Raw genomic sequence first — 23021 nt, 5'->3', positions numbered from 1 at the left:
TGCGTTTTTCATCTTAACACTGAACTGTAATTACTGATAATGAAAAACACACACATTTTATTAGACAAATGTATAATAAACATTGAAGTCACCTAATTTTTTTTTTCGTTTCATATAAAAATATAAAGTTTCTTGCTTCTTGAACCGTTGCTTTCAAAGAGGTGTACATTTGAATTATTTTGTGATTATCTTCAAGATTTGAATATAAAGTGTGGTGTTTTCTCTATCTAATTCATATTTCTAACCACGACAGTAAGGGAGACAAAATGATTTCCATGAGACCATATGAGCTGTTCCCGAAAGCAAACAAATTAGCCTGAGGGGTTAATAATATGTACATAATCAAAAGTTGCAAATTCTTATCAACAATTCACACTCGTCTTTCTAGACACACCAAAAGACCACCCATGGAAAAATTGTAGGAAGGAACTTGATGATGTCAATGACGCACAATGGTAATAATGATGGCCGTTTATTCAATAATATTGGTTAGGAAATTAGAGTTCTCTCAACCCGAAAAAATTTCCTTCAAAATACAATTTGGGTTAGACCATTTGGAAGGAAAAAAATTATTTGAAAAAAAAAAATTATACATAAATAAAGTTAGAGAAAGATAAAAAGAATGTATTCTTACTTCCAGGCGATTATTTGTTAAATAATTGAAGTAATTTATTGTCGAAAATATAAAATACCATTTATATAATTCGTAAATATTACATAGATAGGTACTAGATAGAATAAAATGATGGCATTTAACATCTAAAATGTTAAATGTCAAGCTTACCGACTACATACAAGAAAATAATTTGTTATAACTTATGTGATGGAACCTTAAAAAGCATTAATTCCTGGCATTCATAGCTCCAAGATTCCAATATGAAGGCTGCCTGTTCCTATACATGATGTGTTGTGGAAGTTACCAGAAGGGACACCAGCCAATGTAGCACTGGCAAAGGTTCTCATTGCTGGTGGCTTGCTGTATCAACAGATCTACCTGGCTCGCCACATGCAGAATCTCTTCCGGGTTGAAGTCTCGCCCCGTCAACTTGTCCCGGACTCGGGTGATAATAGCCAGGGCCTTCTTATTGAGGGCTTCAGGCTGGGCTTCCGTGGGCGGAAGGGCTCGGCGCGGCAGGTTGGCCGGGAGGGGAGCGGGCAGGGGGGGTGGGAGGAGTGCCGGAGGGGCAGAGAGGGAGGATGCTTCACCCCCTCCGGATCCTGCAGCTCCCAAGGAACCTTCCCGAGAGCGCCGCCCAGAATCCATCAACCTCCAGTTGAGGAGTGGATCATGCACAAAGGCTTCCAAAACGGCCATCAAACTATCTTTGTTTCTGTGAAGTACTGCCATGACAGATTCGCATGTACGTCTGTAAGTTCCTTCGATCCCTGTAACTTCCATTGCATTAATCAACATCCTAGTAAGCCTAAAAGGTATTTTTTCGGGAAATTTGTCACGAGTAACGGCAACTTCGAAACAATCACCAAAATCAATGTGTAAAATTTTTCCAGTCACACGATCCAACATGAGATTAGAGGGGTGACGATCTCCTAGACCCAAAATGTAGCCCACCATGGACATTACTGCCAAGGAACGAGTATAATTTGTCCTGCGTTCAAACCACAATTCTGACGAGGGACTCTTGAGCCAAAGGAGTCGAGCTAGGTCATCCCCGGCTGTGTGCTCCAAGGCATGCTCAAACACTTCAACCTTCTGCATCAGAAGCAATCTGTCGTAATCTGCAGCCATACGCAACATTATTCTGTGCTCAATATTAAGGAGACACTTTTTCCTCTCTCGGTAATCTCTAATAAGAGAATGCAAGGTGTCGCAATGGGGAACCCAGCCGATGAGTCCAGAGTTGGTGCTGAGAGGAATAACAGCATAGCGCTGAATGGTCAGGTTACTGCGGAAAGTGTTGGGATCATTCTGAAGAAGTGTGTTGGCCAGCCCAAACAACTGCATGACACGTTCGTCCTGCCTCAAGTCTTCGTGACCCTTCAGAAGGAACATATAGTCCTTGCCATTGGATCCTCGGATGCAGAGGCGGCGAGGACGCTGCTTAGATGTTATAACCTGAAAAATAATCAAAAACACATCTCAAATATAGTTTGAATTACTCGTAAAATAGATAATGTGGTTTATGGAGAATCAAGGAATGATGCTCTGAACCCAGAAGTTTGCCTGTGTCACCCAATGTTAGCATTTTAAAAGATCGAAGGGCTAAGAGCATTAGTATTGAAATATTTATTATGGTTTGGTTAGTTTGGAGATGCTTGCCTGCAAGTTGCTCTGTATGTGTGCGATGCGGACCACCTCCTGTCCGGGCTGGTAGGTGCCGGGCACGGCCAGCTCCAAATTGTTGCAAGCCAGCAGCTTGGGGGATACGTACTGCAGCTCCAGCGAGGTCAGCTGCGGAAGCTGACGTGAGATGCGGCGGAACACATGGTAGTAAAGGTCCCACGCCTGGTTCAGGTCACGCGAATTACCAGACTCCTAAAATTCATAACAAATCAATGAATTGTCCTGTGTAAATTTAGTTCAATGAACTCTGGAAATAAGTCTCATTTTCAAAATTGGAACTGACTGTGTGAAGAATTGAGACAAGTAATAAAATACAGAAAATCAGTAAGTACAATATAATTTCCTTTGTGATTACGTCAAATTAAAAAAAAAATTTCAATTCAGACAAACGATTAACTTCTCAAGCTTCAAAAGAACCTGTAGGATACGAAAAATTTGTATCCGTTGAGCGCCGGTGTTACCAAATGTCTATCTGAAAACAATGCTTTCTATTTGTGGGATTTTTATCTTCGGCACGCTAAGAGGTATTAGGTAGCGCATTTTATAGGTTAAGGAAATTACCTATAATGTATTTGGCTTACTCTTGCAGGTCATTTTTAAAAGTGGAGCTATGCAAGTCATCCCGTATTTTTTCATATTAATAACACTTATCGAAAACACAAAATCTAAACGATTAAGGTGAAACGGAAGTGACAATTCTCATACAATCTGTTTGCATGCCGAACTCGTAAACAATCGATAATATTTTATTTATTTTTGTACTGAAAAATAATACTAAAACTGAGATTGAAGCAAATACCTAATTCATTGTTATAACACTTATAGTAATCAAGTAATCGAATTAGCAAAAGTATTATTAGTTAATTAGCAAAATTGTAAGTCCTGTAAAGGTGGTACAAAAACTAATTATGAAAGTAATTTTGAAAAAACAACCAACATTTCCTTCAGCAACATTGTTCAATATTTTTAAAGTACCAAAAATTGAAGATCTTTACAAAAAAGATTCATTATTACAAATTTTCAAAGAAAATATAATAAAAAAATTTAAACTTAACTCATCATTAATAACCCGGAGGCTGCCGTGCGCATCTATGTTTGATTCAAGATTCAGAGCCCTCGCTGCCGCGCGCAATCATACATGATTTTAATTTCATCTTGCGATATCTTGGGACTTTCTGTATAGATGGCGCAAAACTCGGCCTTAAAAAATAATTTGAACTTTTATCTAGCGACATCTCTACACAGATGTGACAAATGATTTTGTTTATATAATGAAAGACCTCGTCAAACTGGAGACTACAATATTTCCCCTGTCAGTGTTTGAATTCCCCGCGCGCGCGTAGCTGTGTTAGTGTATCACGTGGTTCCTTCTTATCTCGACGGTTCGCGAATACTTAGAATCTGCAACGAATCGTGGTTCTAACGTTATTATTTTAACAAATTGTTTTTATTAACTAGTAATATTTTTAGTGCAAATAAGTTTTGTGTTAATCAACATGTTTTGTTATTTTAAATGAAATAAGTTTTTATATCCGCCTTTCGAGTGAAAAAATAATATTATACATTTTATTTTAATTATCTGTGTTTAGAAACTAATTATTGTGTTAATTTGTCGTTTTTCCTAATATTTTTTTTTGTGTAACCCTCCATCATGGCTCGATGCGACTTGTCTAATGACCAAATAAGAGAATATTGTCTCGATATTGACTCTGACTGTGAATTTAGTGACAGTGAGTGCGATTCCGCCAGTGAAGTAAGCAGTATAAATGAAGGAGTACACGTTGAAAATATTGTTGAATCTAATGATCAACTCTTGGACGAACCCAGCACATCAAGTCAGACTGGTTTTGACATGAACACTTGGACATCAAATCATTTTGTTCCAATTATTCAGGACTTCGATGATTCCCCTTCTGGCGTAAACTCTTCTCCTCTTTTGTTAGAAAATTCCGAGGAAGTGAATTTTTTTGAGCATTTTCAAATACAAATATTGTCTGATATTGTATCGCAAACTAATAAATATTACGCAGTAACAATACAGAAAAAAGTTGTGTCTGAACAATCGAGGCTTTGAAAATGGGTTGATACTTCAATTAGTGAGATGTATGTATTTTTTGCCATATGAATGCTGATGACACGAAATAAACATCATTCAATAGAAGAGCATTGGTCGACAGATCCTCTTCTTACGATTGCCATTTTTGGTAAAACGATGCCCAGAAATATTATTGAGCATGTTACATATTTCTGACCACAATACACAAATTCCTGGCGACAAATTGCATAAAATAAAATTACTTGTTAATCCGACTCGTAAGATATTTAAAGAAACTTTTACTCCCTTCGAAAATCTTTGCATCGATGAGAGCATGGTTGTTTTTAAAGGACGATTAAAATTTAAACAATTTATTCCTTCCAAACGCCACCGGTTCGGGATAAAAATGTTTCTTTTGTGTGATGTACTGACGGGTTATGTTTTAGATTTCATTGTTTATTGTGGTGATGGAACCGACGTCACTGATAATCAATGTATAGGCGCCTCGGGAGCTGTTGTGACAACTCTACTTAGAGATTACCTAGATAAGGGACACAAACTTTATGTTGATAACTGGTATACCAGTCCTACACTATTTAAATACCTGCATAAAAATAAAACCAATGCTTGCGGAATAGGAAATACATGCCAAAATTTGACAAACTGAAGAAGGGGGAAATGGTAACAAAGAGCTGCGGGCCATTGATGCCTCTAAATGGCATGATAAGAGGAAAATATACATGCTCAGCTCTTTACACGACAACACTATTTCCCCAACGGGAAAAACAAATTTAAGAACCGGACAAACAATATGCAAACCCAATTGCAAAGTTTTTATTAAAAAATGAATTGCAAAGTTTTTATAAACCCAATTGCAAAGTTTTTATAAAAAAATGAATAAATTAAAAAATGTTACCAGACAGCAAAGCGCCCATAACATTTTTTACTCCAAATGTGCTGAGGAATAGCTGGTTAAAGTTTGTCGGGTACTTGCCGATACACCCTGTATATTATAATGAATGAAATAATAATATATAAAATAGATGTGACCATATCTTTTTCTGATTTTTCTGTTTCAGATGTTCGTTTAAGAATCGCTAATATTGTCTTCAAATTAAATAATAATTTTGTACAACACAATTTCGTGTTATTCTAAATCTGACACATTTAGGTAGTTATGAAATTTTTCAAAAATATTTGCTAGGTACTTATAATAATTATTTAATTTATTTATTTACTAAGAACCTATCAAACCAATACACCGTGCGTTTTTTTCCCGGGCACCCCTGCTAAGTCATCAGAAGTAACGAACCCCTTGGGGTGACCTATGGGAGAGGTATTGTTATTATTATTATTTATTGAATAATTTGTATAGCGCCGCTTTTGTGAGATATCACCTCAGGGGCGCTTATCCAATAAATGGTTCCCGGGGCGGTGGTACCCAAAACATCATACCCCAATTGGGAAAGGCTGAGGCAGTTGGGATTCTCTAACTAACTGTCACGCAGTTTCCCCGCTGGGGCAGGCAGAGTGGACAGATCATCACTCGAATTTGTTGCAGCACACGCATCTCTCTTTATTCACATTCATACATCGTCTCAGACTCGACCCAAATATTTTATTTACTTGATCGTGCCATGTTTTCCCCGGTTGTCTCCGACTTATTCTACCTTTCACTGTCAATGATATTATTGTTAATGGCAAACATATACCTACATTATAATTTATTCCGTATTAACAGGAAAAAAATTCCGCGAGCAGCGTGTCGCGCTATTTGCGGTTGCTTCGTTCCTTTCCCATAATTTGCAGCTCAGCTCGCGGAAATTTTGTCATGTTTATACGTCGCGTTACGACTTAAGTTGAGATGTTAACGTACCCTGGATTGAGGACATGAAATAGTTTCTCAATCTAGCAATTCTCACCAATTCGTTGGTTTGATAATATATTAACATTTTGTGCTCTAATTTATTGATAAATCAACTACATCTGTTACCGGCTATTCTGGACAAGGTACTTGTAATCACTTAAAATTACTAAAAAATATAATTTGGACTACAACGTTCTTCGTTCAGCAGGTGAGACTACTGCTGTATCAGTTACCAGCATCTCCAAGATTTTAAGTGAACTAAAGACATAAAAACTATGAGAGGTGATGCATTATTTTGAAGGAGAAACTCCAGGTAGCATTGAGAATTACGAAATTTTAGACATCGGCAGAGAATATTTTTGGAACCTCCTATTAAACTCGAAACTTTTTATTAGAAAAAATATAAAGTGAGATAAACAAAGGGTCTATTTAACGCAAGCAGAGCACCAAAGGCCTCTGTTACCCGGTGGACATTTTTATTAATCACTCAAGCGTTGATTTAAATTACCGAGTTCAACAATCCTCCGGATATCTGTCTCACTTCAACTTGTGCGTTATGCAGTTAGGACTTTAAGATGCACTCTTTTTCGCAAATATGTTTTGGTTGGGTAATATTTTTTTGTACACAAACACACGCGCGAGTTTTGGGAAATATATTTTTTACGTGTTCTTTTTGCTATCAAATTGTGAGTTTTTCAAAGACCTCTGCTTTGTACATAGAAAAACAATGTATACAGATTAATATATCTTAGTAACGGCCAAAAACTAATAATTCATCTCAATATTCAAAAGAATAATGTGTCAAAAGTGTTTCATCGACAATATTGAAAATAACGCCATCTATCAGTGTGATTTTTCTAAATCTATTTTGAGAATACGCTTAATGAAAAATGCTTAAGGTTTAATAGATAGATGAACTAATAAGGTGATGCAGGATAACACTTTTTTCTTCTGCGTCCTGTCTTTTTGTGGCGATTTTTGTTTAACAGAAGGTATTAGAAAATGAACTGTTTGATAATAATATAAAAGTACAAAGCGACATATTTATACATAATGTTCTTCATGAGGAAGATGGTTAAAGAATGGTTCACCGTTACACCAGGGGGCCTACTCTGTATCTTTCGGGTTAACAAACCAATAAGTTCGGGGTTTAACCTTTCCTTGCCGGTGCTGTCAATTGAGTGAACATCGTCTCTAATTAATAAAATATCTCTCTAAATAAACTAAACACAGAGTTCAAATTTTAGGTATTCCTTCGCAATACAATTATGTATTGCATTAAGTAATTACAATATATAAATATTTACCGAGTGTACAACACTGGAGGACGAGGAATTTTTAACACCGTAAGGGAAGGGTTAATACGGGTTTGTGACGTGGCTAAACCGGCGGCAGGAAAGTTTCGAAAGATACAGAGTAGGCCCCCTGGTGGTTGCCAGTTCATTCTCACTTGTTGTGCAATAATCGATGTTGTCAAAATTGGTGACATGGAGGTTTCCCCTATAAAATCATTTATTCAAATATCAATTAAAAAAAAATTCGCTATCCGTGTCTGTCTGTTTGTACGCTTAGTTCTTCTAAAGCACGAAACGGATTTTGATAGGGTTTTCACTATCATTTAGAAAATTTCTTTATATATATAATACTTGCATATTATATTTATAGAAAGTAGAGAAGTCTCCGAGCAATGCTGGATACACATCAGCTAGTACATAATAAAAAGGTAATGAGCTTACCTTGTAGCGGTTACACCATTCTTGGGCCTCCATGAGATCTCTGCCGTAAGCTTGATTGAATGAAGTTTCTTTCAAGGTCTGGGGACCTCGCTCCAGCATGGCATGCAATGGCTCCAAGGTTTCAAACATCCCCCTGACGTTCCTCTCTCCAAAGTACAGCCTAGAAGCTTCCTCTAGACCTTCGTGCCACTGCTCGTGCCACAATATTGCCACCCTGATGAGCTCCTCAGATGCCATCATGGCCTGGCTTACCAAAGTTGCCGAATGGGTACACATGGAATTCAAAATCTGATTAGCGGCATTTCTCCGTGCTGCAAACGAAGACTTGGAAGCCACAGTGAGTGGATAAACTAACGCTTGTGGATGTGATTTTCCAATATCAATCAGGAGAGTGTGTATTAGTCGCCCGACCAGAGCCCTGGGGGTGTCTATTCTCGCAATGAGCTGCGGAATAACCTGTAGCCAAGTGTTTATCTCGATAGTCCTGATTCCTTCCACTATGGCCTCATGAACTTCGGGCCACTGCCCATAGTCAAACCAAAGCGTCAAAAGCCTCAATGTGTCTTGCAAGGAACTCCCGTGCGAGAGATTAATGGATTTAAAGAATCCCTCTACTGCGGGAACAGTGTACTTTGAAACATAGTGGCCGCTAATTTCAGTTCCAGTTCCAGGAGTATTTGAATTATTTTCACCATCTTTGTGCTTATAAAAGAGTACAGCTTCAAAATTCATATAAGCCCAAGCGTGCCACGCTTTGTACCAGTCTACGGCATGATCTGTGGCAGAAGAATAGGATTGTAAAACAACCGGGATAGAAGCTTCCGTAATTCCTTCCAAAGATTCCCGCCACGCCCCGAGCTTTAGGTAACAGCGAGCCAAAAGTTGGCGCCACTCAGCCTCTCCGGGGTCATCCGATGCACCCAGCGGGTTCGTGTCCACAAAGTGCTGGAGTTGCGTGAGCGCTCGCTCCCTCTGAGTTCCAACCCACAAGTGCTTGCAATAGGCAAAGGTGACTTGCGGCTGCTGGACAGGCAGGGGCATATCAGGCTCTTTGGAAGGATCACAGCCCATAAGCATAACAAGAGTTTTGTGGGACAAAGTGAGTGAACCACTTTTACGGCACAGAGAAGCGTACTTGAGCCATGTGTGCATGTCATCAATAGGGCTGACAACAAGGCGGCGTACTCTGATAATCCTCTGCCAGTCCTCTACTAGCCTCTGTCCTCCCTGAAGGCGAGCCCACCACATGGAACGAATAGCTGTCCTCCGTTCAGGGATCAGTTTGTACTGCACAACTTCTTCCAATTCTGCTAACATCTGAACCCAAACCATAGCTCCATATGCTCTTTGGTAAGATTCTCCAGCCATCGCAGTCAGTTCTGTATCAAGCAAATCGCGAGTTTGTTCCACAAGATGCTGAGCTTCAGAAAATTGCCCCTCATGTACAGCTAGCACAGCTCGATAGAAAGCTCCGTCTTGCGAGTCACAGGGAATACACTGCACATACTTTTGCATGGATTCCCACTCACCCAACCCCCAGGCTGCAGCAGCTGCCAACCTTCCAGCTCGAGCCTTGCCCTCTTCTCCCCAGTTCTCCCAATACTCTCCGGCGGTGCGATGCAATTCTCCCCACTCACCCAGAGCTTCTAGACATCGCATTTGTCCCAGGCGAGCATCGGTATCATCCGCTTCCCGTTCTAATACATCTTCGTACAATGATAAAGCTTTTTCCCAACTGTGCAATTTTTCGTACCAGCGAATTTGCACTTGCAAGTCTGTGTCTCCAGCCAGACGTCTAGCCATTACATGTTCCAGAAGTCCTTCAGCGGCTTCTCTTTGCTGCAATTTATTATTGATCAGAATTAGAGATTCAACAGCGTGCGATCCCAGAACTGACCCCACCCCCTGTCGGAACTCTTCCTCTTTATAATGAAGAGCTTTAGCATACGCTCTGCAGTGCATCGCTCTTTCACCCAACAGATGGGGTTGAATAGGCAAGGATCCCCGATCACAGTGCTCCATGAACTCGGCTAAATTAAGAATGGTCTGTGTGATCTCAGGCAAGTCGGGAACCAACAGTGCTTGCTCTAATGCCTGGACTAATTCAGTCTGCATGGCTTCAGGTAGCTCTGTCCAACAAGATACAAAGGCAGCATTGAACAGATCCCTCAGAAGTTGAGAATAGTTCTGCGCTAGAGCAAGGCAAGACCTCAGAGCCGGACTTTGTGATTCTTTCAGAAGACCGATGCTCAGGTTGCGCAACCATTCCAGCCAATCGTCCTTAGAAACTCTGCGGCTAGCAGTCCACGCAAGTCGGAGATTATCAGCATTAACATGCAATTTCTTTATCGTTGTTGTATCGCTTGAAGTCAAACTTATCTGCAATTAAAATATAAACGTATTTCAGAAAGTGCAATGAGATTTGAAAATTTTCATTATTATGTACAATTTAATATTAGGCACCGACTAAAGTGTTCATGTAGTTGTTTAGTTAACCACATAACTAACCATCATGCCATTTCCAGCGGGGGTAGGCGGACAGGACGGAACGCCAAACAACTCGGTCTTGGCACACACTCCTTGCCTCATTCACATTCATACATAGTTTCACACATACTCTTCTATTATTCAGACTCTTGATATGGCCCGACTCAAGTATCTGGTTCAATTGATCGTGCCATATCTTTGGAAAAATTTTTCTAATCACCAACTGCATTCAGTCCTCCATTAATGGAGTTAACTGCATTTACCCTTCTTTCAATATCTCTATCAGCCTTTCCATCTCTCGTAAACATATTTGCCAAATACACCAACTCAACCACCTGCTCCAAGTATTCATCATTCACAACTATACATTGCACACTGTTTTCATGTTCTCACATTCAAAACCCAATGATTACAAATTTCCCACCACAGGATGGCTAATTTTAGATTACTGATTGATTGCAAATAGTCACTTTCAGAATAAGTCGATAATAAATCCCTGGACCCAGGGATAATTATTCTGTTTGGAGGCGTGAAAAATTAGTAGTAGGTTATTGATAAATAAAAGTTTTAATTTTATGAGGGAAAATAATAGTTAGCTGAAATTTATAGCAGGTTGGTAATTACACTTTTTTGTAGACTTAAAAAGATTTACCATCAGCCACTCAAATAAAGAAGTTTTCACAATTTTAATTTCGAGCTTCAGAACTTTATGCTATGAACATGAAAGCTTACCTCTTGATTGTTATGACCAGTATACAAATGCCTGGTCAGAAGGAAATGCTCATCCATTGCCAGAGTGGTGTTTGATTGCAATTTAGAAATAAGAACCTCATATTTTTGGCACTGAATTCGATGCTTATTGAGGACTTTTTGAACCAGCGGAATGAAATGATTAAACTTTCTTCCAAGCTGCAACACAAGCGCACACAGAGTGTCCATGGCGGTGGTTCTAAGTTCTGGACAGGTTTCCAAGTTCCGCACCAGCGGGTGCACGATGCGAGACGTGAGGTCAGTGAAGTCCAGACAGTCTGCCAGGTGGGCTACAGTCTCCATGGCCACTTGACAAACTGACAGAGGACAGTCATTTGAGTCAAATAGTTTCACTATCGGCGGTAAAACCAAATGGAGATAATCATCCAGATTATCGCCAAACTTTTGTAATGCCAGTAATAACTTTACCGTTACTGTGCGCTCTTTGCTGGAGTCGTGTGACAAGACTCGCAGGATTTGTGGTATCAACTGAGGCAAGTAAATCTTAAACTCCGCTCCCAGTGCCACAGCAATGTGTTCCACGAGAAGGATTAAAGTTGTTTGTAGAGGACTGTTAGGTGTCCAAAACTCTTTAATAAGGTCAAATATTTTATCCAAATAATTCCTTATGTGTTGCTTTACTATAGCTATCAAAGTAGCTAACTGGGTAAAAAGAAAGTCTCGGAAGGTGATATCTGCCATCCGTACAACATATAGGAGACTCGGCATAACTTGGGATATATATGGCACACACTTGATACCGAGTGACTGAAAGATAAATGTAACAGCTTGCACAACACTCGTGTGATGTTGAGATAGTGTCGGGTCACGAATGATGCGCATCAGGGTTGATATTGCTATCGCGGGATAATATTCTTCCAACATCGAAGAAGACATATTGACTAGTATCTCGCTTGTATTCAAATCAAAGTTATTTTCATCAGTCTTGGTATCGGCGAGAGATAGAAGGTTAGAGTCGGCCTGTCCATCTATCATTCCACGACTTATCTTGTGCTTGTAGGGGTCCAGCGCACCCAGCAGTCCCAACACTCTGATGGTCTCCCGCCGGATAACTGGCTGCTGCTCAGTCTTTAAGAAGTTGATCAAAACATCCATCAAATTAGGAAACTGCGAGTAGGGTGTCACTACCTGGCCAGTGGCACTGATCACTTGTCCAAAGGCCCACAACGCCACACTTCTCTTCTCAGGGGCACTGGCATCTGCCAACAGTTCTAGCAGGATTGCCAGTAGTTCAGGCATCCACTTAAGTAAACCATTTCCATCTCCATTGACCTCTGCTAGGTCTCCTATAGCTCTCAGTACACTCAACACTACTCCAGGATTGCTATCAGATTCTTTGAGTTTGGGAACAAGGACATTTAAAATAGGTTCCATGTAAGGTCTGATGAGGCGGGGAGCATTAACTATTAAATGATCCAGCATCCGGGCAGCTTGCTCTTTATTCCGACTCATCCCTGAGTGCTCGAGCTCTGTTAAAAACTGTATTAGTGTTTTCCTCAAGCTCGGCATCACGTAAGCAGGATTAACTGTACTGAGTCTACCGATAGTGCATATAGCCAACTCCCGTATTTCAAGAACTTCATCATTCATTGCTATAAATAAGGAACTTAAATTTTCAATCTGAGCTAAATGGGAATCAAAGGTATCATCGAGAGATGCTAATACCCAGTAGCGCACATCACAGTCAGTATCTGTGATACCGACCACCAAAAGCTTGCCCAGAACATCAGCAACCGTGCAGGTCACTGTATGAGAATATTCCTTCTGATGGGATTGAATTGCTAGAGCCAGAAGTCTGCTGCAGGTTCTCACTGCTTCTAATCGGATTTCTTGTTGTTCACTCTGCAAAAAATGATTTGCGCAACGTCGCACAAACTGAAGTAAGCTATATCCTTCAAAGTCAAATGTACCCAATGTTCGCAGGGCCAACACAATACTGGGCACATCGTGAGAGTCTGACGAGATGCAAAGTGAACTCATTTGCTGTTCCAAATGTTTAGGCATTCCTGGATGAAGTAACGGCTTGTTCATCAATACCAAAGATAACATATTAAGCAAACATTCTGAAATATGTTTTTTTACAGATGGAACACTCTGAGCTAACTCTCGTAAACATATTGTCAATGCTGGACTTAACCCAGTTGCCGTCATCGATATAGTTGAATCCAGGATATCTTTTATATCAACTGCGATGAGTTCATTTACTGCTTTTCCCAGCAGAGAAATACATACAAACACCGCTGGATCCATGGCTACACGCTTCTTGCTCGGGGTATCATTGGAAGGCAGAGCTATTTTGATAATATCCATGATTCTGGGTAAGTAAGGTTTTATCTCCTTCTCCACAGCAATTGCAATCAGGCCAATAGTTGTGAAGGCCATATTCCTGTCTTTATCTCTTCCTCGCAAAGTGGCCAGTAAATAATTAATTGTGGAGTTTAAGTGTTTCTTTACAAACACTTCTTTATTGAATGCAGCCAACCGCGGAATAATAATGAGAAGAATCTGTTGAACATGCGGTGACCTTGAAAGCCTGTGTGCCATGATATCTGTAAATAAGATAATCAGTTCATAAAACAAGTCAATTTATGTATGTCAAAATTAATATTCAGAAGTAGTTTATATCACTAGAACAGAAAATTAAAATCACCTGCACATATTGTGTCGTACTTCTCAATGACAAGGTTTCTGCATACCGCAGATTCATAAACAATAGCTGCTTGTGGACTATTGGAAGTGCTGTTCACATCAATATGGTGTCCCCTGGAGCTGAGAGGGCTCCGTAGCCGAGGCATCATGGAAATAATATCCTCAGTGAGGCTGATCTCTTGGTGCGTATCCAGAGTTTGCATCAAATGCGTGTACTTGCGCTCCCACGCAGCGTGGGAACATCTGAGCAATTCATTGAGAATGAGGACACCGCCGTGTATTCTGTCGTCTCGAGTGACGCCTTTCTCTTTGATAGGCTGATCATCCACACAAGTCACAGCCTCCCGGTAGCATTGCGTGTACCACTGAGGTGTGTGTGTCTGCTTGACGGTTTCACGCTGCGCCGTCACTACTAAACTAGCCTGCAACGCCTTACTTCCCGCTTCTCGTATAAGGGCCTTGGGGTCTCGCATAGCAATAAATATATGCTCAAAGAATCCTGACACTTGTTGGTGGAAATAGGTTGGCATGGCAACAGCCAATTCTCTCAGGATTAGCACCGCAGAGTGACGTTTGCCTTCATTGCGCTCTACAGAGAGCCATTCAAATGCTCTTTTCACTTCAAATTCAACATATTCAGCTCTCTTCGCTCCAGAAATGGCCGCCAGACGTCCCACCGTCTTGGCTGCCAGTTCCATGACCCCCACATCGGAAGAAGGAAAGAGGTTTCGTAAATAGTTGGCAAATCGGGAAATTCTTGTTTTAGTGGTATCGCAATCACCACTTATGAGGCACACTGGAAATATTTAAAAATAGCTATACAATTATTTTGAGTAAGTAAATAATGCGAAAACAATAAATCAAGATCTAATTTGCTAAGAACTGTACTGAGTTGCGTTTCATTTAACAGAAAACCAAATCATTGAAACACTACAGAATACAGAAGATTTATTAGAAGTACCTATAAAACAATCATAAAATTACAAACCAATTGCAAGGACTCCTCCTTTCTTTTCATTGACATCACTTCCTGAAACCATTTCAAAAATATGATGATTAAAATCATCAAGAAACTGCGTGATTTCATCTTGAGGCACTTCTCTAAGTTCTGTCTTTACGTAGAGGTAGAGCTCTCGCGCCGTTTTGCTGCGCGTTTCCGCATTTCTTGATTTTAGTCCAGCCACAAACTGCTGGACTAAAGTCGAAGACATTTTAGATTATTATATTCACACCAATCAATAATAATCTATAAACATAAAATTAAAAGTTAGTGTTTGTGCGGAAAGATCGTTAAGATTACCCCCATAATGGGCATAATCTTTACGATGGTTACAAAACCACTGCAAAATGTGTAGTCTGTGTAGTTGTCCAACTTTGTTATTATCTTTATAAAAAATAATAGACCGTATAATGTAAAAAATTAGATATCAAGACAAGATGACAAGTACAGAGGTTAGTTGCGACCATAGACCATAGAATAGATTTTTATTGTCCATAGATTTAATTTCTAAATAGCGATGGCATAACCGAGCTCATTTAAAAATATTCGAATATTTCGTATTTTATTGTTTTCAACCAAATTTTGTCCAAGCCTGAAATCGAATTACTGTTTTGTGATTATTATGATTTATATATAATATATATGGGATGTCATAACTTATTTTATAACAAATATTTCTTAAGTTAGCAATATAACAAACTGCAGCCGGTTTTTTTCAACCGGTGCCGATTTTAATGGTAATGTCCAAGCCGGTGCCGTTGTAAGTGTGCCACCCTGCATTTATTGCCATTTGAACGCAGCATTACGTTCATTGTATAAATGCATTGAACTCAATATTTTCTTATTGATCAACGAACCGGTAGATGCAATCTGTTAGCCATAAGTTATTATAATAAATTGTCTAGTCTATAGTTAATAATAAGTAGACATCGGATTATATGCACTAACAAAGTGCCAAAATAAGCATGCAAATATGCACTAAAAAAGGCCGAAATATGCACTAAAAACTCTTGATTTGCCCAAAATATGCAAAATCAAAAAACCATTTATATTTTTATATATTTTAATTAAAGACCGTACAAAAACAGCGAAATATTCTTAAAATTATGCATAGTTTTTGTGACAATATAAAACTAAGTATTTTTCCAAATTTTCGAGCTCAAATTTGTGACGTTTGTCACCCAGTATTAATTTGTACGCCGAAAACGACCTCTCTACGTCAACTGACGTCATTGGACAAAATTTAAAATTTGGCGCCATTTCTGGAGATATCTGTTTAGGTAGGGTATGACCTGTGCCGTTGATGTAGGCATTAATGTTCTTCATATCTTCAAGACTCGGGTTTTTAAGCAAAATAGAGTCTAACTTTTTACGAATCTTTTCTGATATTGAATTAGGAAGGGCGTTGGCGAGTTCGATCATTGTTTCCAGTATTTCTATTGCTTTAATTAGAAGAAGGTTTTTTGTTTCCAATTTTTTATGGTATCTGGTAACTTGTGGAAATATGTTGAAATATTGCGCGATATTCTATTTAATGTATGCGTCTTCAAATGCTAGCTTGCTTGAATGAATTGCAATGGCCTCAGAACTGTCAAATTGCCCAACTACTTGTTTTACGGCCTCAAAATTTTCAGTATAGAATAATACTGCCTTTAGCCAAGTACCCCATCGAGTAATTATGGGTTCTGGCGGCAATGCTAGATTTGGCAATTGCTCTTTATAAGACTGCACACGCGACGGAGAGGAAATCAATTTATTAACATTCCCATACTCTTGCCGTATCTCTTCTGCAAGGCGATGAAACCCGTGAGCTAAGCAGGTAATGTGTAGTAAATTTGGATAAAAAGGCTTGGCCAGCTTTCACCATGTATGGCGCAGCATCAGAAACAAACATGCAGATTTTTTCATCCACGCTTTTGTAAGGAGATTTATGCATAACAATCCGTTTCAGTCAGTCAGCCACCGCGCTCGTGCCCCTAGCGTCCGAGTCACCTAGCTCCCTATACGTAGATGACACCTCCCGCTAAACGAAATATGCACGATTTGGGAAAAAAACGGCTGAAATATGCATTAACGTCGTAATTAGATAGTTATATGCATTTGCATATGCAAATGCATATAATCCGATGTCTAATAATAAGATTCAAAAGATAAGAGAGCATTAAAAAATCATACATATTGATTTGTAAAACACCCTTGAGGTGATTTTTCACAAAAACACCGTTATACAAGTCATCCAAGTATTATTATTAATCAGCAGGGGTCGGAGAAAGCTGACTGGGAACCAGTTGCAGTCTGCTAGCGCGTTTATAGTATTCAAAGTTCTCCAAAAACAGACCGTTCCTCACGTCACTCACGGTACCAACTACCAAAATAGAACACGTCTTTTTTTCATCCCGATTAGACAAACTAGGGTTTTAGCTCTTTTTTAGCTCCTTTTCGAGTGATGGCTGGCCTTATTTTGAAAATCGAGTTGGCAACACTGCATCTCATGCTACCTGCTACCTCCATCCTTCTCTGTCTATGCTCAATCCAGCCCAGCTATGCTCTATCATATATTTATGGCTCTATCCAAAGCTCTATCTCTATGCATTCGCTGTCATTTTGGATTTGAATGTTGTTTTGAGGTTATTTTTACCAACGTGTGAGCGACAGCGACGTGTCTTACTTTATTTCATGTGCAAAACCTAAAAACACTACATATATTCCACAATGACGCGATTCGCTCGATCAAAGGGCTCTAAGTCATCTAATGAACGGATCCCTGAACAGGCAACACCATGGGAAATTATGCGCAAACAACTAGATGATCAAAAGAATAATAAAGAAGATTCCTCAAAGCGAGCTGAAGTACGTACAGAAAATTTATATTACCACATATTATGCACTTTTGTTCTGTATATATAGCAAAATATCAAAACATTTGTTATCTTAGTTTGGTAAAGGTTACGAATTCCGCTTCACTCTTAATACGCAATATTTCACTTTCAAATAAATGGATTTAGCTTTATTAATTCAAAACATGATTTATTATGTCGGGGGAGACGGAAAAATAAGCACTTTTAATTTTAATTTCGTTTATTAAGTCACTTACGCGATATGTCACACGAGATTTCAAAGAAACAAAATAATGTGACATTTGCCGGAAATACCACAACTAGTTATTTACCTAGCCAGTGCGCGGGTTAGGTACAGTACCTACCTACTAACTAATTCAGTTAAAGAAAATAAAATCTTGAAAATATTAAATTAATATATATATATAACCTAACCTAATCTAACTGTGATTTTCTATAGCAAAAAATGCCCCTTTAATAACGCCTGCTCGCGTCCCCTTTAGAGTTACATCCCAGTTTTCAAATAGTATGTGGGCTACGCTAGGTTTGTATAGACTGGTTTGTGATTTAATTCTAATACCTATTTTCCATGTTCTAACCTAACCTAACCTAAACGGAATACGTTTAATCACATTTTATTCTATTTGTTTGTTATTCGGGTTATTTTATTTAATTATCTGTTGATTATTTGTTATAAATAATACATTGACTTACATATTAATATGGATTAATTATACACGATGATATTATTTATTTAATATGGCAATACTAATTTTTTTGGTTGGCAGCAATATCTATGAAATATTTTGTAGGTATGAATTACGATATTATGAATATAATCCAACTCTTGATATGAACATAGTCGCTTTCGGCGGCGCCGCATACTAATTGACATATCGCGTAAGTGACTTAATAAACGAAATTAAAATTAAAAGTGCGTACATTACCGTCTCCCCCGACATAATAAATCATGTTTTGAATTAATAAAGCTAAATCCATTTATTTGAAAGTGAAATATTGCGTATTAAGAGTGAAGCGGAATAGGAGAAAATTAATCTTAGTTTTTACAGTTTCGTACTAGCGCGAATAGTTAGCTATGTTTCACGAAGCATGCCTAGGACTGTATTATAACACACATATAGCAGGAGGCATCGCATGCTTCCCCATTGCAAAGTTTGTTAAGAATTGCTTAAAATATTTGGAAATTATTTAACCTGGCCGCCGCACTTTTTTAGCACAGAGTATGTAAATTAAACTTTGTTTCAACGATTACTACAAGAAACAAACCATTTACATGTACAAAAAAGGTTACTAGGTTTTTATTTTGGATTGATTAAGTGATTTGTGCATGTTTTGATCGAAACGAAACTTCCACACACGCCAATTCATACTAAAAAAATCAAAAATGGCGCCAAAGGTAAATTTTGAACGTGAATGTGACGGGGATTCTAAATATTCTCAGTGTCTAGAAAACTCATGGTTTAAAAGGATTTTGGTAATTTGTTTTTAAACTATAATGAAAAATATGTTATCGGTCAGAGGAGTGCCTTATTTTACTGGAGTTGCCTCGAGTTGACTGCTACTTAGAATGCACATTTATACTGCGGGAAGAGTTTGGGTTGACCAAGGGAAGGGAGTTTTATGCAGGGTCTTAATGAGTGTTCACAATTTGGTTTAGATCACCCATAGTGTAGGATGGTTTCGAGGCATATATTAAATTATGAATAAATTGATAACCACTCTATATTTCAGTTTGAAGCCATACGGAAAGAAAACTATGATAAGTTTCTGAAGGAAGAAAATGAAAAGAAAAATGTTAAAACATGGTGTGAATTTCCAGAAGATCCCACAAAAGTACAAAAAGCAAAAGAAACACCCAAAATTTTTAATGATATTTCCAAAAACAAAAAAAAGAACAAAAAAATTGTAAAGGAAAGTATTGGCGAAGATGCCGATATTGAAATGGGAGACAGCGAAAAAAGCCTCGATGTAGATGATCCAGAACTTTCCAAGTGGTGTAATGAAGGCTCTGACCCGGAAACCAGTAATCGCTACAAACAGCTCACATCTCAACTTGAAGAACTATGCCAAAAGGAAATGAATAAGCCATCTAAAAAGAAGAAACAAGAACTAACTGCCAACGACAAACCTGTTAAAGAAAGTAAAAAGTTTAAGAGTGAGTCTATCAAAGACATTGATAAAACAGCTGATTTACAAAATGAAACTGGAAAAAATAAGAATAAGAAACAAAAGAGGAAAGCTGAATTGACTGAAAGCAATCTCACATCAACAACTACCCAAGAAACTACCCAAAAATCTAAGAAATCAAAATTGGATACAGAAATTGTTCCAGAAGAAACTAATTTTACTTCAAATAACAAGAAATCTAAAATCACAAAAGAAACTAAATCTGAAGGAACTACTTCTAAAATCCAGAATCCCAAGGAACCTAAATTGAAGACAGAAACTGCACCCTCTGATAATATTGATTCAGGGGTTAAGAAACAAAAACAAAAACTGGTATTCATGAATGCTGAAGGGGTTGTAAAATTATCTAAAACCCAAAAGAGAAATCTGCTGAGACGAAAGAATGCTGAAAAGGACAAAAAGGGATTAAAGAAAGACGTCTCTGCAATTGTTAGCCCTGCTGAGATAAATGAAGCCACTCGTAATCCCAATTTGATTGAGAGCGATCTTCCCAAGAAGAAGAAAGAGCACAATAGACGTAAGGAATTACCTGAAAACCTGTTGATTCTGAATGGAGAAGAGGTGGAAATTGTGACTTTGCATGGTTTTCCTATTACATCAAAGGATGGTGAGCGGATCCAAGAGCTACGCAAGAGCCTCATCTCCAAGGGTATTCCCCGCAGTGAAGTGGAGCGCACCATTAAGCTGGAAAGGAGGAAAGCTGAAAAGAGCCTCGCCAGGCTGAAGAAGAACATGTGCTTCCATTGCAGAAAGGGTGGCCATATTTTGTCCGAGTGTCCCGAACTAAACAAAGATGGAAACAAGTCCTCCCTGCCTTCTTCCGGTTTATGTTTCAAATGCGGATCAACGGAGCACACGCACTTCGCTTGTAAAGTTGTGCGTACTCAAGATTATAAGTTTGCATCGTGTTTCATTTGTAAAGAACAGGTAATGAAATACATACATATTTACTTTTAAATTATTTTTGTTAAGTGAAATGTGAAATTAGTGTTGATCTTTGATATAATTTGCATATTCCAGGGTCACATATCCCGCCAGTGCCCCGACAACCCCAAGGGGATCTACCCCAAAGGAGGGGCCTGCCGGGTGTGTGGAGACGTCACTCATCTGAAGAAGGATTGTCCGCAGGTAATTAATTCCTCTTTGAGTTCTTATGAAAATGCTAAACAATAACCAAACTTCCGGACAGTTAAATCCTGTAAAAGGTATCAACCTTTAAAGGTTGCTCAACTCCTGCCTGATAAGTTACTTCAAATGTCATCAATATACATTATCCCCCTAACTAATAAACATGTTTTAAATTTTACACAACTGCTAAACAACCATTTGCGATGCGATGGTTGTTATCAGTTGTGTAAAATTTAAAATACATTTATTAGTAAGGCCATGTATGTACCTAAATGTATTGTCTTATGGAACATATTTATTTTGTTTATTGCAATTTAGATCTGATTCTTTCATTCACCATAATGATGGTCAATATTGTTGAACTGTTTTTAAAATTGTCGCAATTTATTTTTGAGGTATTATGCCGTGTTGCGCTCCCTCCTTCTTTAGCCAAACGTTTCAGACGTTTTAGCGCCATGAAACTGTACATGCTTTTTTCCTGTTATAGATATTACAACAGCGAGAAGATGATACAATAAGACTGGAGACTCTTCAGTCTGAGAATGTGGAAGATATGGGACAGGCGCCGACCCCGGCTGTTGCCCCCGCTGCACCGGCGATAAAACGTGTCAAATTTTAGAATATTATTACTATACAAATTAATAAATCTTTTATTTTATACAAATAAATAATTACTTTGACTCAAAGTTAATACAGTTTTAAATCTTAATTAGTTATTTAGTTTATTATTCCGACTTTAATTACCTAGGAATAAAAATAATAATTTGTGCAAGTAAGAAAATGTTTTTTAAAAATTTAACTTCTTAACCCATTGGCATCAAACCCCGACGGCCCGGTTGGGGTGTATCGCTAAGTCTTAAACTCAAACCACGCCGGCATAGCGGGTCTGAAGTATGTCAGCTTAAAAACGGACATACAGGTGACGTATGGGTTTCAAATTTTAAATGCTAATCGCTCTATAGATAATGAAGCATTTATTTCGTAGTTAAGTGGAACCTCTCATAACGATCACCTCCTATAATGAGTATAAAGATGATGAAAAAAATGCTTACTTAACCAGTGAAATTTCGCACAACGAGTGATGCAGAAAGGGCAAGTCCCATCTTTACGTCACTCGTGAGCCGGGACTTACTTGCCAGTGCGTCAGTCTCTGGTTAGCACTCGTTCTACTAGCACGTTAGTGTCGCATACGATCACACATATTACCAAACTTGTGTTCAGACATTATTTGTAATTTGTTTTGTGCCAAGTTTAATAACCCTTGCAAAAGTGTCACTGAAGAAAAGACCAAAAGAAGACAGCCATAAGAGAATGAAAGTAACTGTAGAAATAAAACGTAAAATCATTGAAAAGCGAGAACGAGGTGTGAGCGTGGCTGATCTACCGAGCACATTCAATCGGTCTACATCAACGATTTGCACTATCCTCAAGAACAACCACTCCGTTATTCCAGCCTATGGACCAGCAGGTTATTACTAACTTTAAGAAACTGTTCACTAAAATACTCTTCGAGCGATGTTTTGAGGTGACTGAAGGGACAAGTCTCATTCTCGGAGAGTTTTGGAAAGATCACTCTCACATTGTTGCTTGCCTCAAGATGATTAACAAGGCATGGGGAGGGGTTACCAAGAGGACCCTCACTTCTGCTTGGAAGAAGCTTAGGCCAGAGAGTGTTGTAAAATGTGATTTTGAGGAGGTTGAAACTACCTGTGGAGTCTACAGTCAACAAAATTGTGTTTTTGTCCAATACCATGGGACTGGAGGTGGAAAACAACAATATTGATGAGCTTGTTGAAGAGCACAGTCAAGAGTTGACCACCGAAGAGCTTATGGAGTTGCATTGTACACAGCAAGAAGTTACATTGGAGAGTTTGTTAGTGGAGGAGGAGGAAGTAGCAGAGGAACAATCTTATAACGCAATAAGAGAAATTCTGAAAGCAAGGGGAAACTGTTGCATCGAACATTGAGAAGCATCACCCTAGTAAGGAGGTGGCTAGGCAT

At 38.7% G+C, this 23021-nt stretch overlaps 2 protein-coding genes across 2 annotated transcripts; one reads left to right on the top strand and one right to left on the bottom strand.

Moving 5' to 3' along the window:
* Positions 1-134: 134 nt before the first annotated feature.
* Positions 135-15304, bottom strand: mTor (serine/threonine-protein kinase Tor). Its single transcript, XM_089632640.1, has 6 exons — positions 14836-15304; positions 13849-14643; positions 11160-13747; positions 7941-10319; positions 2279-2494; positions 135-2074 (listed from the first exon to the last, which is right to left on the bottom strand). The coding sequence occupies exons 1-6, from the start codon at positions 15056-15058 to the stop codon at positions 917-919; spliced, it is 7359 nt and encodes a 2452-aa protein (XP_089488766.1). The 5' UTR covers positions 15059-15304; the 3' UTR covers positions 135-916.
* Positions 15305-17422: 2118 nt separating this feature from the next.
* Positions 17423-21708, top strand: LOC149426660 (uncharacterized). The gene is made up of 4 exons (XM_089637910.1): positions 17423-17697; positions 19437-20819; positions 20913-21020; positions 21508-21708. The coding sequence occupies exons 1-4, from the start codon at positions 17560-17562 to the stop codon at positions 21637-21639; spliced, it is 1761 nt and encodes a 586-aa protein (XP_089494036.1). The 5' UTR covers positions 17423-17559; the 3' UTR covers positions 21640-21708.
* Positions 21709-23021: the final 1313 nt, after the last annotated feature.

This window comes from Hesperophylax consimilis, chromosome 1 (genome assembly GCF_061612785.1).
Source record: "Hesperophylax consimilis isolate HC1 chromosome 1, BYU_Hcon_1.0, whole genome shotgun sequence".
Taxonomy (NCBI): Eukaryota; Metazoa; Arthropoda; class Insecta; order Trichoptera; family Limnephilidae; genus Hesperophylax; species Hesperophylax consimilis.
Note: the sequence above shows the minus strand (reverse complement) of the source record. Positions and strands in the feature narration are given on the sequence as shown.